This window comes from Brachyhypopomus gauderio, unplaced genomic scaffold (genome assembly GCF_052324685.1).
Source record: "Brachyhypopomus gauderio isolate BG-103 unplaced genomic scaffold, BGAUD_0.2 sc97, whole genome shotgun sequence".
NCBI classification, from domain to species: Eukaryota; Metazoa; Chordata; class Actinopteri; order Gymnotiformes; family Hypopomidae; genus Brachyhypopomus; species Brachyhypopomus gauderio.
This window is the reverse complement of record NW_027506918.1, coordinates 657371-670679: the sequence shown is the minus strand read 5'-3', so window position 1 is coordinate 670679 and position 13309 is coordinate 657371. Positions and strand designations below refer to the sequence as shown.

Sequence of the window (13309 nt, the reverse complement as noted above, 5' to 3'; positions counted from 1 at the left end):
TAATAAAATATGTATGTTTATGGGGAAAAGTGCCACCACTCGCCTTGGCAACGTGCTCACCACGACCTCGGAGTTGGAGACAGACCCCATCTGGGCGGGTCTACTTCCCTGCGCTCGCAAAGCCAAGGAGGAGGAGGTGGTGGGGTTTTACCTCGACCTCGTGCAAGAGGCATGTGGGAATAGACCCGGCCAGCCAGTGAGGGACTCCTCCATAGGGCCAGTGAAGGTTCAGGTGCCTAAGGGATAAATCTCGCCACCGGACAGATGGTGCTTATCCCTCCAGAGTTCAAGTTTGAGGACGTCAGCCCTCCTCCTTCATTTTATTTGGTGGAGACTGAGTACTGCGAGGGGAAAAACATCAGATCCCCCCCATCATGGTACTCAGCTGAACCAGTGAGGTGTCGGGACGAGGCTTCCAGTCCTCCTTCGGCGTTCTCCTTGAAGGAGGATGAGAGTGAGGTCCATGCTGAGGAGTTTCCCCTTCCACCATCTGAAGGAGAGCATGGACTGCCCAGTGGACAGTACCCCGGAGGGTGCCAGCATGGAGAGCTACTTCTCCTCACAGGAGGAGGAGGAGGAGGAGGAGATGGAGGTGAAAGAGGAGGACCCGCCTGGCCCGTCTCCTGGGGGTCTCACCAGAGCGCCTCCTACAGAGCGCAGGACTCGTGGCCCTCCAGTGGTGAGTGAGGGAAGTGCACGCTCCCCGAATGCGAGCAATACTGTTGCGCGTCTCCCAGTGGCGCCTAGAGAGACTGCGAGCTCTGCTACTGAGCCTGAGGCCAGTGCGTGCTCCCCAGTGACGCCAAAGAGGACTGCACGCGCTCCCAAGGAGCAGAAGGCCGGTAGCTCCGGTAGCTCCGGTAGTTGACAAGGGATCAAAGGGGAAGCCAGCGGCTCCAGCGCTTGTAACCCCAGGACGGCCAACCCAGCCAATCGTTGGGCTTCAGGCGTGGAGGCCTGAGAATCTGTTCCCCTTTGTGCCTGCGCCTGTGTGTCTGTCTGTCTGTGTGTGTGTGTTTGTGAATGTCCCTGTTCTGTCTAACGTGTTTTCCCCTGTCTTCCCAGGGAGGTGATCTAGGCTGCTTCATTGGTGGACTCCCACATCTGGGGGCGGCGACTCCCAGACGTGTGCTGTTCTGGTGGCCCCAGGCCTGCACGTCGGTAATAATAAAAAAAATATTATTGTTAATTGTAAAGGAATAAATACACAAAGACTGAGTTGAGGTTTCCCTGATCAGTAATTATTAATTGTTAGTGGACTACTGCTCCCTAGTGAGGACAAAGTACAAACCTTATTTGTTATCTCCTTCACAAACAGCTCCACCCCTCCTTACACATCTGTACAAGGAAGTTAACCATGTAACACCACACTAGTCTTTATTAAGTCTGCGTTCAGGTGAGTAATTAATATAATGAGAAGCTCTTAACTCTGGTATTTACTTCTTTCTGTCTTATTTCTGAAAGGAATTTAAACTCCCTCAGCTGGATAAAGGACTACAGTGACTGATTCTCTCCTGTGCTACTGTGTTTATTACAGAAGATTTAAAAGTGAAAGTGAAGTTTGTACAGAAGGAGACATTACAGAGAAACAGCACAGCAGCTGTTGGAGGAAATGGCTACTACAAACCCTCTGTCAGAAGAAGAGTTTTCATGTCCTGTGTGCTGTGACATCTTCAGGGATCCTGTTTTACTGTCATGTACCCACAGTGTGTGTAAAACCTGTCTGCAGCAGTTCTGGGAAACCACGGGATCTCGAGAATGTCCAGTTTGTAGAAGAAGATCCTTTAATTCCAACCCTCCTCTTAATCTTGCACTAAAGAACCTGTGTGAGTCTTATCTAGTGAGCAGGAGTCAGAGATCTTCAGCAGGGTCTGAGGTTCTCTGCAGTCTGCACAATGAGAAACTCAAAGTCTTCTGTCTGAAGGACCAGCAGCCTGTGTGTGTGGTGTGTCAGATTTCAAAGGCACATAAAACTCATGACTGCTGTCCAGTAGAGGAAGCTGTGTGTGACTTTAAGGTATGAAATGTACACTTCTTATTTAATTGTTTTTAAATGTTTTTCCAGTGTTCACAATTATCTTGAAATTCTAGATAAAATTTCTCAGATGATGAGATTTCTGACAACTAAATCACATTCATTCACATTGAAAAATAATAGAATTAAAACATTGATTATACAACCGGCTACAATATATCAAACATCTCCATTTGACGGTAAAAGGAAGAAAATAATCAGAATCAGAATACTTTATTAATCCCAAGTGTCACGTTGAGGACCCCGGCCCCTCCCTTTTGGGCGTGTGTTTACGTTGTCCACGTGCATTGTCTACGTCTGTGGAATTACGTGGTGATGGTTATGTCTTGCGATAATTTGTCTCACCTGTGACTCATCTCGTAATCACGTGGGGCTAATGTGGTCTGTCTATTTAATGTGCGTTCGCGCAGTGTCCTGTGCTCGTCGTTGTCTAATGTTTACACGTTGCTGTGTGAGAGAAGTTGTATGTTCTCCGTGCGCTTTGTGCGCGTTTTTTGTAAATAAACCGAAAGTGACGTCTGTCCAGAGGGATTCTGTGTCTCGTCCTTCGCCGACCCACGAACGTCACACCAGGGGGAAATTGCTTTTGTTACAGTGCAACCATTTGCATATTATTTTAATAAAACACCTCTATAAGATATAAAAATATGTACAAATAATAAAGAATAAACATCCTAATATTGAATTTAAAATAAAATGTAAAATAAGTAGGTATTGCACATAATATGTAATAAAATAAAATAAAATTAACAATAAAATAAAATACACTGATAGTAAACAGCAGGGCCGGAGTGGGCCACTTTTTCAGCCAGGGAGTTTCATGCCCAAATCTGGCCCAAAATTATTTTTCCCTCCCAATCGGCCCAAACTAGAGATTGACATGAGCCGGCCCATCGGGAATCCTCCCGAATCTCCCGATTAGCCACTCCGGCTCTGGTAAACAGTAGTGTCCTGTATTGTGTCATGTATTGAGGGAGGAGTTATAGAGCTTCATGGCCACAGCTAGGAATGACCTCCTGTGTCGCTCTGTGGTACATTTTGGTGTGATCATAGTACACATGCCATTCTGTCCAGTTGTTATAATCTCTGTAATCTCCAGCACATCTATACAGATACAGTGATGAGTCCTGTAAGACTCACACTGTCCTCTACTAAACCCGTATTTTACAGGACAAACTCAAGACCTCACTGGAGTCTCTACAGCTGCATCTGAAGGTCTTAGAGGAACATAAACAAGACTGTGAGAAAACAGCAGCACACATTAAGGTGAAAGGTCACTCTGAGTTCTGAATGGTGCTGTGATCACTGTCCACGTACACCATAATGAAACACACACATTTGGACAGTTCATATTTCCTCATCATCTCCCATTCCAGTATCAGGCCCAGCACACAGAGAGGCAGATAAAGGAGGAGTTTGAGAAGATCCACCAGTTTCTAAGAGATGAAGAAGTAGCAAGAATAGCTGCACTGAAGGAGGAAGAGGAGCAGAAGAGTCACATGATGAGGAGGAAGATTGAGGAGATGAATGGAGAAATAGCATCTCTTTCAGATCAAATCAGAAACACAGAGAAGGAGATGGAAGCTGAGAACATCCCGTTCTTACTAGTAAGAATCACTCAGTCTCTCTCTCTTTCTCTCACACACACACACACACACACACACACACACACGCATAAGTAAAATGTTTTGACAATTGTTTTAGTTTGTGTGTGTGTGTGAGGGTCTTTAGACACATTGATATTATTATCATATAAGGAAGATGCATGTTTGTCCCTCATGTAAACAAAATGACTAAAATTTGATTTCATTTTCTGTGTTTGTCCCTCTGTTTCCTTCTCAGAACGTGTCGTCCACATTGAAACAGTAAGTAATTATTATTTCTGTTTGATCTCCATATTGTGTTACACATTGTGTTTGTTATTCTGATACATTCAGATCTTCTGTATGTGGTCTCTGTTATTTCAGAAACATGATGGTCAGTATTTAAGAAAATAAAAATACATTGATACTGATTATTTGCAAAAAGTGGTTAGATACACTGATATGTTTAATGAAAGATAATAAAACAGCTTTATACATTTCCAGTGAAATATTTTTCACGAATAATTTGAATATGATATATGATAAAATATTATGATAATACAGCTTTATACACTTCCAGAGTTCATCACACCCCAAAGGAACCTGAGAAGGTATCAGGAGCTCTGATCAATGTAGCAAAACATCTTTCCAACCTGAAGTTCAGAGTCTGGGAGAGAATGCAGAAGATTCTTCAGTACTGTGAGTTTTGGTGTTCTTTGATTAATTAGAGTAATTCTGTTCTCCTCACAATTAGAACTCTATAGAGAGAGAAACATTAACATTGTGTGTTTGGTACATGAACTATTCCAGTATTAAAGGCTGTATTAGTATAAACAGTGAGGGGGACGACCAGTTGGCTGCTGGTCTGAGGAGAGACAGTCAGTCCATAAGGAGATCTACACCACCCACTCTCCACCTCTACACACCACCCACTCTCCACCTCTACACACCACCCACTCTCCACCTCTACACCACCCACTCTCCACCTCCACACACCACCCACTCTCCACCTCCACACACCCCCCACTCTCCACCTCTACACACCACCCACTCTCCACCTCTAAATACCACCGACTCTCCACCTCTACACACCACCACTCTCCACCTCTACACACCACCACTCTCCACCTCTACACACCACCCACTCTCCCCCTCTACACACCACCCACTCTCCACCTCTACACACCACCCACTCTCCACCTCTATACACCACCCACTCTCCACTTCTACACACCACCCACTCTCCACCTCTACACACCACCCACTCTCCCCCTGTACACACCACCCACTCTCCACCTCTACACACCACCCACTCTCCACCTCCACACCACCCACTCTCCACCTCCACACACCACCCACTCTCCACCTCTACACACCACCCACTCTCCACCTCTACATACCACCCACTCTCCACCTCTACACACCACCCACTCTCCACCTCTATACACCACCCACTCTCCACTTCTACACACCACCCACTCTCCACCTCTACACACCACCCACTCTCCCCCTGTACACACCACCCACTCTCCCCTCTACACCACCCACTCTCCACCTCCACACACCACCCACTCTCCACCTCTACACACCACCCACTCTCCACCTCCACACACCACCCACTCTCCACCTCCACACACCACCCACTCTCCACCTCTACACACCACCCACTCTCCACCTCTACATACCACCCACTCTCCACCTCTACACACCACCCACTCTCCACCTCTATACACCACCCACTCTCCACTTCTACACACCACCCACTCTCCCCCTGTACACACCACCCACTCTCCCCTCTACACCACCCACTCTCCACCTCTACACACCACCCACTCTCCACCTCCACACACCACCCACTCTCCACCTCTACACACCACCCACTCTCCCCCTCTACATACCACCCACTCTCCACCTCTACACACCACCCACTCTCCCCTCTACACCACCCACTCTCCACCTCTACACACCACTCACTCTCCACCTCTACACACCACCACTCTCCACCTCTACACATCACCCACTCTCCACCTCTACACACCACCCACTCTCCCCTCTACACACCACCCACTCTCCACCTCTACACACCACCACTCTCCACCTCTACACACCACCACTCTCCACCTCTACACATCACCCACTCTCCACCTCTACACACCACCCACTCTCCCCTCTACACACCACCCACTCTCCACCTCTACACACCACCCATTCTCCACCTTTACATACCACCCACTCTCCACCTCTATACACCACCCACTCTCCATCTCTATACACCACCCACTCTCCACTTCTACACACCACGCACTCTCCACCTCTACGCACCACCCACTCTCCCCCTGTACACACCACCCACTCTCCCCTCTACACCACCCACTCTCCACCTCTACATACCACCGACTCTCCACCTCTACACACCACCCACTCTCCACCTCTACACACCACCCACTCTCCACCTCTACACATCACCACTCTCCACCTCTACACACCACCCACTCTCCACCTCTACACACCACCCACTCTCCCCCTCTACACACCACCCACTCTCCACCTCTACACACCACCAACTCTCCACCTTTACATACCACCCACTCTCCACCTCTATACACCACCCACTCTCCACCTCTACACACCACCCACTCTCCACCTCTACACACCACCCATTCTCCCCTCTACACACCACCCACTCTCCACCTCTACACACCACCCACTCTCCACACCACCCACTCTCCACCTCTACACACCACCCACTCTCCCCTCTACACACCACCCACTCTCCCATATCTTTCTGTCTGTCTGTGTCCCTGTCTCCATCTTTGTGTCTGTCCCAGTGTTGTCCTTTGAGTTGTTGTCCCACCCCCTCAAGTTGTCACTGAAGCAACTTTCTTTACTCGTGTCTGCGTTATTCTGATACATAAAGGGGCAGTCATGGCCTGGTGGTTAGGGAACTGATCTTGTGACCGGAGGGTTGTGGGTTCGATCCCCAGACCTGAGGCCATGACTGAGGTGCCCCTGAGCGATGCCCTTAACCCTCAACTGCTCACTTGTATAAAAAAATGAGATAAAAATGTAAGTTGCTCTGGATAAGGCCGTCTGCCAAATGCCATAAATGTAAATGTAAAGGAAACTTCCCCAAAGCTCCGTGATGAACAAAACAAAATGGTTGTTTATTCCAGGCTGTACATGCGATGAAATAAACTTAAAACAAAACTTTCAAACCATGGTTAGGTCATTCAAATATATGATGCAACAACAAATATATGACGCTAAACAAGGTAATAAAACTGTGTTGCTACCAGTATTCTCAACAACTCGCTTCTCCCCCGAAACCAACATGAGCTTCCCGCCCCGTCGCCACTTAGTTCTGCACTAGTTAAGTGTCACATGTGATACTCAAATAATGAATCCAAGATATATAGAAATATATTAATGAATAAAATGAATAAAAACAACAAGCACACAAGTACTGCAGGGGTGTGTGGTGAACACACAACAACATCATCACTTCCCTCTTATCAACCTACTGCAGCATTTCACTCAGAGTAAAGGGCCTGCAGTCTGTAGATGTGACCTCATCACATAAACACACGAACATGATGATTCATTCTGTTCTCTCTCCTCAGACCCTGTTACTCTGGACCCCAACACTGCACATCCACACCTCCACCTGTCTGATGATCTCACTACTGTAGAATACAGACCACAGGACTCAGTGCTTCCTGATAATCCAGAGAGATTTAATGAGTGGGAGTGTGTCCTGGGCTCTGAGGGCTTTAACTCAGGGACACACTGCTGGGATGTTGATGTTGGAGACAGTGATGTCTGGGTACTGGGTGTAATTAGAGAGTCTGAATGTAGAAAGGGAAGAGGGGTTTGGGGTTCAGTGTATCGTCTGGGCTACAATAAAATCATTGGTCAATACTGTACAGACTGCCCAGGACAGATAGATCACCTCCTCACACCTACAGAGAAAGTGCAGAGGGTCAGAGTTCAGCTGGACTGGGACAGGGGGAAAGTGGCATTCACTGATCTTCTAACCAGTTCACACCTGCGCACTATAACAGACACTTTTACTGACACCGTTTTCCCATTATTCTGTAATAACCGATCCTCTCCTATGAGGATTTTACCAGCAAAAAAATCAGTAACAGTGGAACAGCAAAGTTAACGTTGCCTTGAATTAATCTTTATATATAAGAATGAACATGTAGAATAATTATATATATATATATATATATATATATATATACACGTATATGCAGAGGTGCGTAGAGTATTCAACAATTTTACTCAAGTAAAAGTACTGTTACTTAAACCAAATGTTACTCAAGTAAAAGTAAATGTATGCATCCAAAAATTTACTAGAGTAAAAGTAAAAAAGTACTTTTATTAAAAGCTACTCAAGTAGTGAGTAAATGCATGGGTACTGTCTCGTGTCAATAAATTACATCATGGGAAATTGAATTACTGGAAACAATGACAATTTAATCATGACAGAAATATTTTATTATAAATAAATTAGGGGTGGAATGCGATTAAAAAAATTAATCAAATTAATCTGAAGCTTTGTAATTAATTAATCGAAATTAATCGCATTTCAGTATTTAACATGAGAAATATTATTTTAAGTTTGAATGATGAATGAATCAATGAACATAATCATAATGTCACGGTACGGCGGCCCCCTACTGGTCGCCCCCGTCTACAGCAGCAGCTTGTCCTGTGGGTGTGGCGTTGTGTTCGTCCCTCAGGTGGGCGGAGCCCGCGATCCGTCTCACCTGAGGGTCGTTTGTTCGTCTATATATGTCTTGTCTTTGTACCAGTTGACTGCTGGTTATTATATCCTTAATTCGGATCAGTTCACGGGTTTTGGTTTGCGCACTTTTCATATTAAACCATCCTATTTCCCTGAGACTTGGCGTGATCGCTTCCATTTATTTTCGCTCACCCTGCCCGTCACACATAAACTTCAACATCTTGTTTATTTTTCCACCAGTCTACTACACAGACCAATATATGAGTGCAGAAAACAGTTCAGAACACTGGAAATTCTGACCAAAAATGTTGTTTAATTTTGGGAGTTTTGCTCAGGATATTGGAAGAATTGAAGTAAATCAGAAGATGGTTTTTAATACCATTTTAGATGGTATATTTTTCTTAAATTTCCCAGGCCTCTGCCACAGGCATCTCATAGTGCCTAGTCCATAGTGCTCAAAGCAAATGATGGATCTTCATCATCTATAGATTCATCATCTATAATATGAGCTGTCACACCAAGATAATTCTTGTTGCTAACAGAGGTCTAGTGATCCCCAGTCAGAGCCACATTTGTGGCGCTCTTCACAATAACCTGTTTTACTTCCCTTTCCTCATCATACAGCTGCTGGATTTTCTTCGACATTGTCTTTCTGGGGTGACCCAGCTGGCACACGACCGACCTTCAACGTTGAAATGTGGTTGAAATATAGTTGAAATACTGTCTGTTGTTGTTTCAACGTTGAAACAACGTTGAATCAACGTTTAATGTTAAATGGTTGCGCAAACGTTGAACTATTAATGGTGAATCAACGTAATATCTTCAACCTGCCTTTGTATTACCATTTCAAGTTCAAAAAACACATACAATAAAAAAGTACAAACAACTGGCATTGGCTGAGGGTTTTGAAAGAGGTATTAATAATAATTATTATTATTAGTAGTAGTAATAATACTAATAATAATAATAATATAATTTTTATTTATTTATTAATTCGTCCAAAAACGTCGTCAAAAACAGGCAGGTATTAACCAGGAAGACAACATCAGACAATGAAACAGTTTGAAATGTTTTAAGGCAGAAACAAAACTTCGCAATGACAAATCAACAGGTTTAAAGAGAGTAGGGCAGGGCAGTCGTGGCCTGGCGGTTAGGGAACTGGTCTTAAGATCGGAGGGTCGTGGGTTTGATTCCCAGACTTGAGGCCACGACTGGGGTTGTGTGGTGGTTCTCTGAGAAGAATTTTACAGAGAGAATAAAAAAAAATAAAATTGTTCTTTTTTCATTATGGCATACAGTTGTTTTTTTCCTCTCTCCTATGCAATTTTGAGCATCATCAATGTGAATTTTATGGTTTATTCAAGGTTGAATGTATGACGTTGAAACGACGTTGGCATATTAACGTTGATTCACCTTTCAAAATCGACACATAATCCAACATTGATTCAACCATCACATTCGACATTGATTCAACGTCGATTCAACGTTGAAATGCCTACTAGGGAGTTTCCCAAAACGTTCTTAGCGCTAAGTACTTCGTAACCTCGTTCTTACTCACCGCTGGACAGTAGTTCATAACTTGCATCAGTTGACGCAATGTGCAGCGTTTCTTGTAAGCATTTATCTTTGACCACAGAGAGCGGACAACACTAATAATATGACGCGTCATGTATAAACGCGCGCGGAGTTGTGCGCTACGGTCACTCGCGAAAGTTTACTCAGTCTTAATGGTCCAATGAAGGTCATTTAAAAACCAGGACATTTCCTCACATAAAAAAATCCGGGACAGGATGTGAAATACGGACATGTCCCAGGAAATACGGACGTTTGGTCACCCTATCATACTAGGAATACATTTAGCAGCTGACCCACTGAGCAAAGACACTTTGTCAGACGTTCAAAAGACGCCCACTGAAAAGCCAGAATGAAAATTTTTGCGACGTCTTTTTTAAACGTCTTTTGAACGTCTATTACTGCCGTTCAGTTGCAGCTTTTGCACGTCCACTGACATCCAATAAAGGTCCTAGTCAGACGTTCAGATAGAAAACTCGTCATGCACGTCCATAGATGTCTAGTTGAGGTCCTAGTCAGACTGTCAGATTTTGAACCAGTTTTGAACATTCACCAGAGGTGCAACAATGGGCCTGGACTGACCGACATGATACAGACATGATTTTAACGTCTTTCTGACGTTGCATGTTTGCTGGGAAGTTATCATTACTGACCTGTGCGTTAGCTCCAACATGTTTTGCGCTGAGGCGGTAAGGGTGGAAGTGCTCCTGTGATAAGCGAACTTCCTTCCTACATAAAGTGCAAATAACAATATTTTTGTTTGTACTTCCATCTGGAAGTTTCTTATATTTAAATTTCCCATCCACCAGCGTAGCCTCTTCAGTCATCTCCATCATGTTCATCTTATTGTGCGTTCATATAATCTGTATGCCTGGAACTCGTGCACTGAGAAACATTCCACGGTGCGAAAGTGTCTCATGCGTTAAATGCGTTAATTTTTTTAGTACGTTATTTTCCCTATAATTAATTAATCGAAATTAACGTGTTAAAGTCCCACCACTAAAATATATATAATATATAAAAATTATTTATTGTAAATAATATGTGATCCACAAAGGCACTAACTGATGAGACTGTCAGCCAATACGTGTAGCTACAAATAGACGCCAACTGAATCAATTTGTAGCAAACTTAATCATATTGTGTACACTCAGAGTGTGAACTGGTATTTAGTATTGCACTGCGTTACATTTAATAATTACATCATACAAACATTATGCCTCAGAGATATAACATTACACAAAATTATACATACGGCAAACTTATCACAATGAGTTTCCTCAAATTTGATGTTGTTCTTGTAGGCTGAAATGTCCACACGTTTGGCAGACACAAATGACAGCGCATTATATAACTGTCCTTTTTATGTGAGGTCAGGGATGCTCGGTAGGTTTTTCCATCACCATACTTTCTTGCTACCAGTGGAGAAAGTTTGCGTATGTGATCACGTGACTGTCCGGCTTCATTTGATTGGTCACTCATACTCAGGTGAAGAGACGTTGGTCAGCGTTCTCACTGAAAAGACTAATTATTTCCAAAACTAAAGTAATGGTAGCGCCCGGCGCAAATCTGACTGTAATGGAGTAAAATTCATTTTTCTCAACACATATTTACTCAAGTAAAAGTAGAAGTATTTCATATTAAAACTACTCTTACAAGTACATTTTTGTCTAAAAAGCTACTTGAGTAAATGTAACGCGTGCTATACTGTGACCCAGGTCAAGGGGAGTGCAAAGGGTAAGAGCACTCTGTTAACTGGTAGTCACTAGGCTAATATACTTGGGTCATTTAGCTTTCTCTGTGTTCAACTGATACATCAGTTGCTTCCGCTAAACCTAGAGAAGTCCATATTAGGAGATACACACATGTGAGACAAATGGCGCGTTTCCACTAGGGCCTGCTTGGCGCGGTACGGTTCGATACGGATCGGTTTGTGAGTGTTTCCACTAGTACCAGGTACCAGTTTGCCGGTACCTTCAGGTACTTTTTTCATACCTACTCGCTCAAGGTTCTAACCGTTCCAAAGTGGTACAGTTCTGTGACGTGGAGGAACAGCGTGACACTGATTGGCCAGGGAGTGTCGTCACAGGAGAGCGACTCCTCCGCTATCGACTCCTCGTCCATTGTTGTACGGTGTTGTGGACGCATACAAATGATGTCACGGCACTACAACCCGCGCGCCAACAGCGACTCCACCCACATTGTGGTGGTCCACCATTGTAATGGAAACACAACGGGACCGTACCGTTCCGTTGCGAACCGATCCGTATCGAACCGTACCGCGCCAAGCAGGCCCTAGTGGAAATGCGCCAAAAGTAGCCTGCTGGGCACCTATGTTTTGGAACATGCTGTGCTAAAGATAACCTGCTTGTTAGAACTGCTGAATTGTGTTTAAGATTGTATATAAACAGGGGGAGCGCCCCCCTGCCTTCAGAGTTGTCATGCTTGAATGAGACTCTCATGTCTGTGTCTGTCTTTTTCCTATTTATATATATTTATATTTTTGTAATAAATCAATCATTTAACCACGTCTGAGTCCTCATCCATTTCCAGAAAATTTCCACGACAAGGATTATGCTTAAATATGTTATAATATTTAAGCATAATATAATATAATATTATAATAATATAATTTGGAAAAGGTGTTGTATATATGAATTCATTCTTAACACAAACACATATTTTAAATGCGCCCTCAGCAAAGTTTTAATTCAGTTTTATATCCTTTATTACAAGTGCTCTGCATATGTGAGAATGTCTTCAGGATGAATAAAAATCATCATGTGCTGCTTCAAGATGCTGATTAACAGAACCAAGAGCATGCAAATGTATATAATAAAAATATAGGATAGTTACTTGAAATAATCTAATATTTGTTTATTAAAGCTTAATAACATATTTCTTTTTATGTTAAAAATAATAAACAGTCCAGATTTTTGACTGGTAGTGTATGTGCAGTAAATAATTTTAAAATGCAGTTGTCATTGAATTGCATTGCATTTTTCTTTGAAAACCAAGACAAAAATACTGAAGCAGCACTCAATCTCTCTCCTAGGGATATTGGCTGCACCTGCTTCTCGTTGCCACACCCTCTCCTTTGCTATTAAATGCCTGTATCACACTTCCAGGTTGTGAAGTATTGCCAACTATGCCGCATACTGAGCGTTCTCTCTCTCTCTCTCTCTCTCTCTCTCTCTCTCGATTGTCTTCCTGTGCTCTGACCTCTGCTTTCCTCCTAGACCTCGTACCCTGCCTAGTACCTGTACCTCCCGGACTCTGCTCTCCCCGTGTGACCCTGAACTGTCCCCACATTCTGCTGTGTTCCGTGCCACTGGCTGTATTTTGTATTGGTCGCCTCGAGCGATT

The 13309-nt window shown here is 43.9% G+C and overlaps 1 protein-coding gene across 1 annotated transcript; it reads left to right on the top strand.

Annotated features, from left to right (window-relative positions):
* The first annotated feature begins 1554 nt into the window (after positions 1-1554).
* Positions 1555-7814, top strand: LOC143496602 (E3 ubiquitin-protein ligase TRIM35-like). The gene is made up of 5 exons (XM_076992776.1): positions 1555-2017; positions 3206-3301; positions 3412-3656; positions 4199-4317; positions 7239-7814. The coding sequence occupies exons 1-5, from the start codon at positions 1613-1615 to the stop codon at positions 7781-7783; spliced, it is 1410 nt and encodes a 469-aa protein (XP_076848891.1). The 5' UTR covers positions 1555-1612; the 3' UTR covers positions 7784-7814.
* Positions 7815-13309: the final 5495 nt, after the last annotated feature.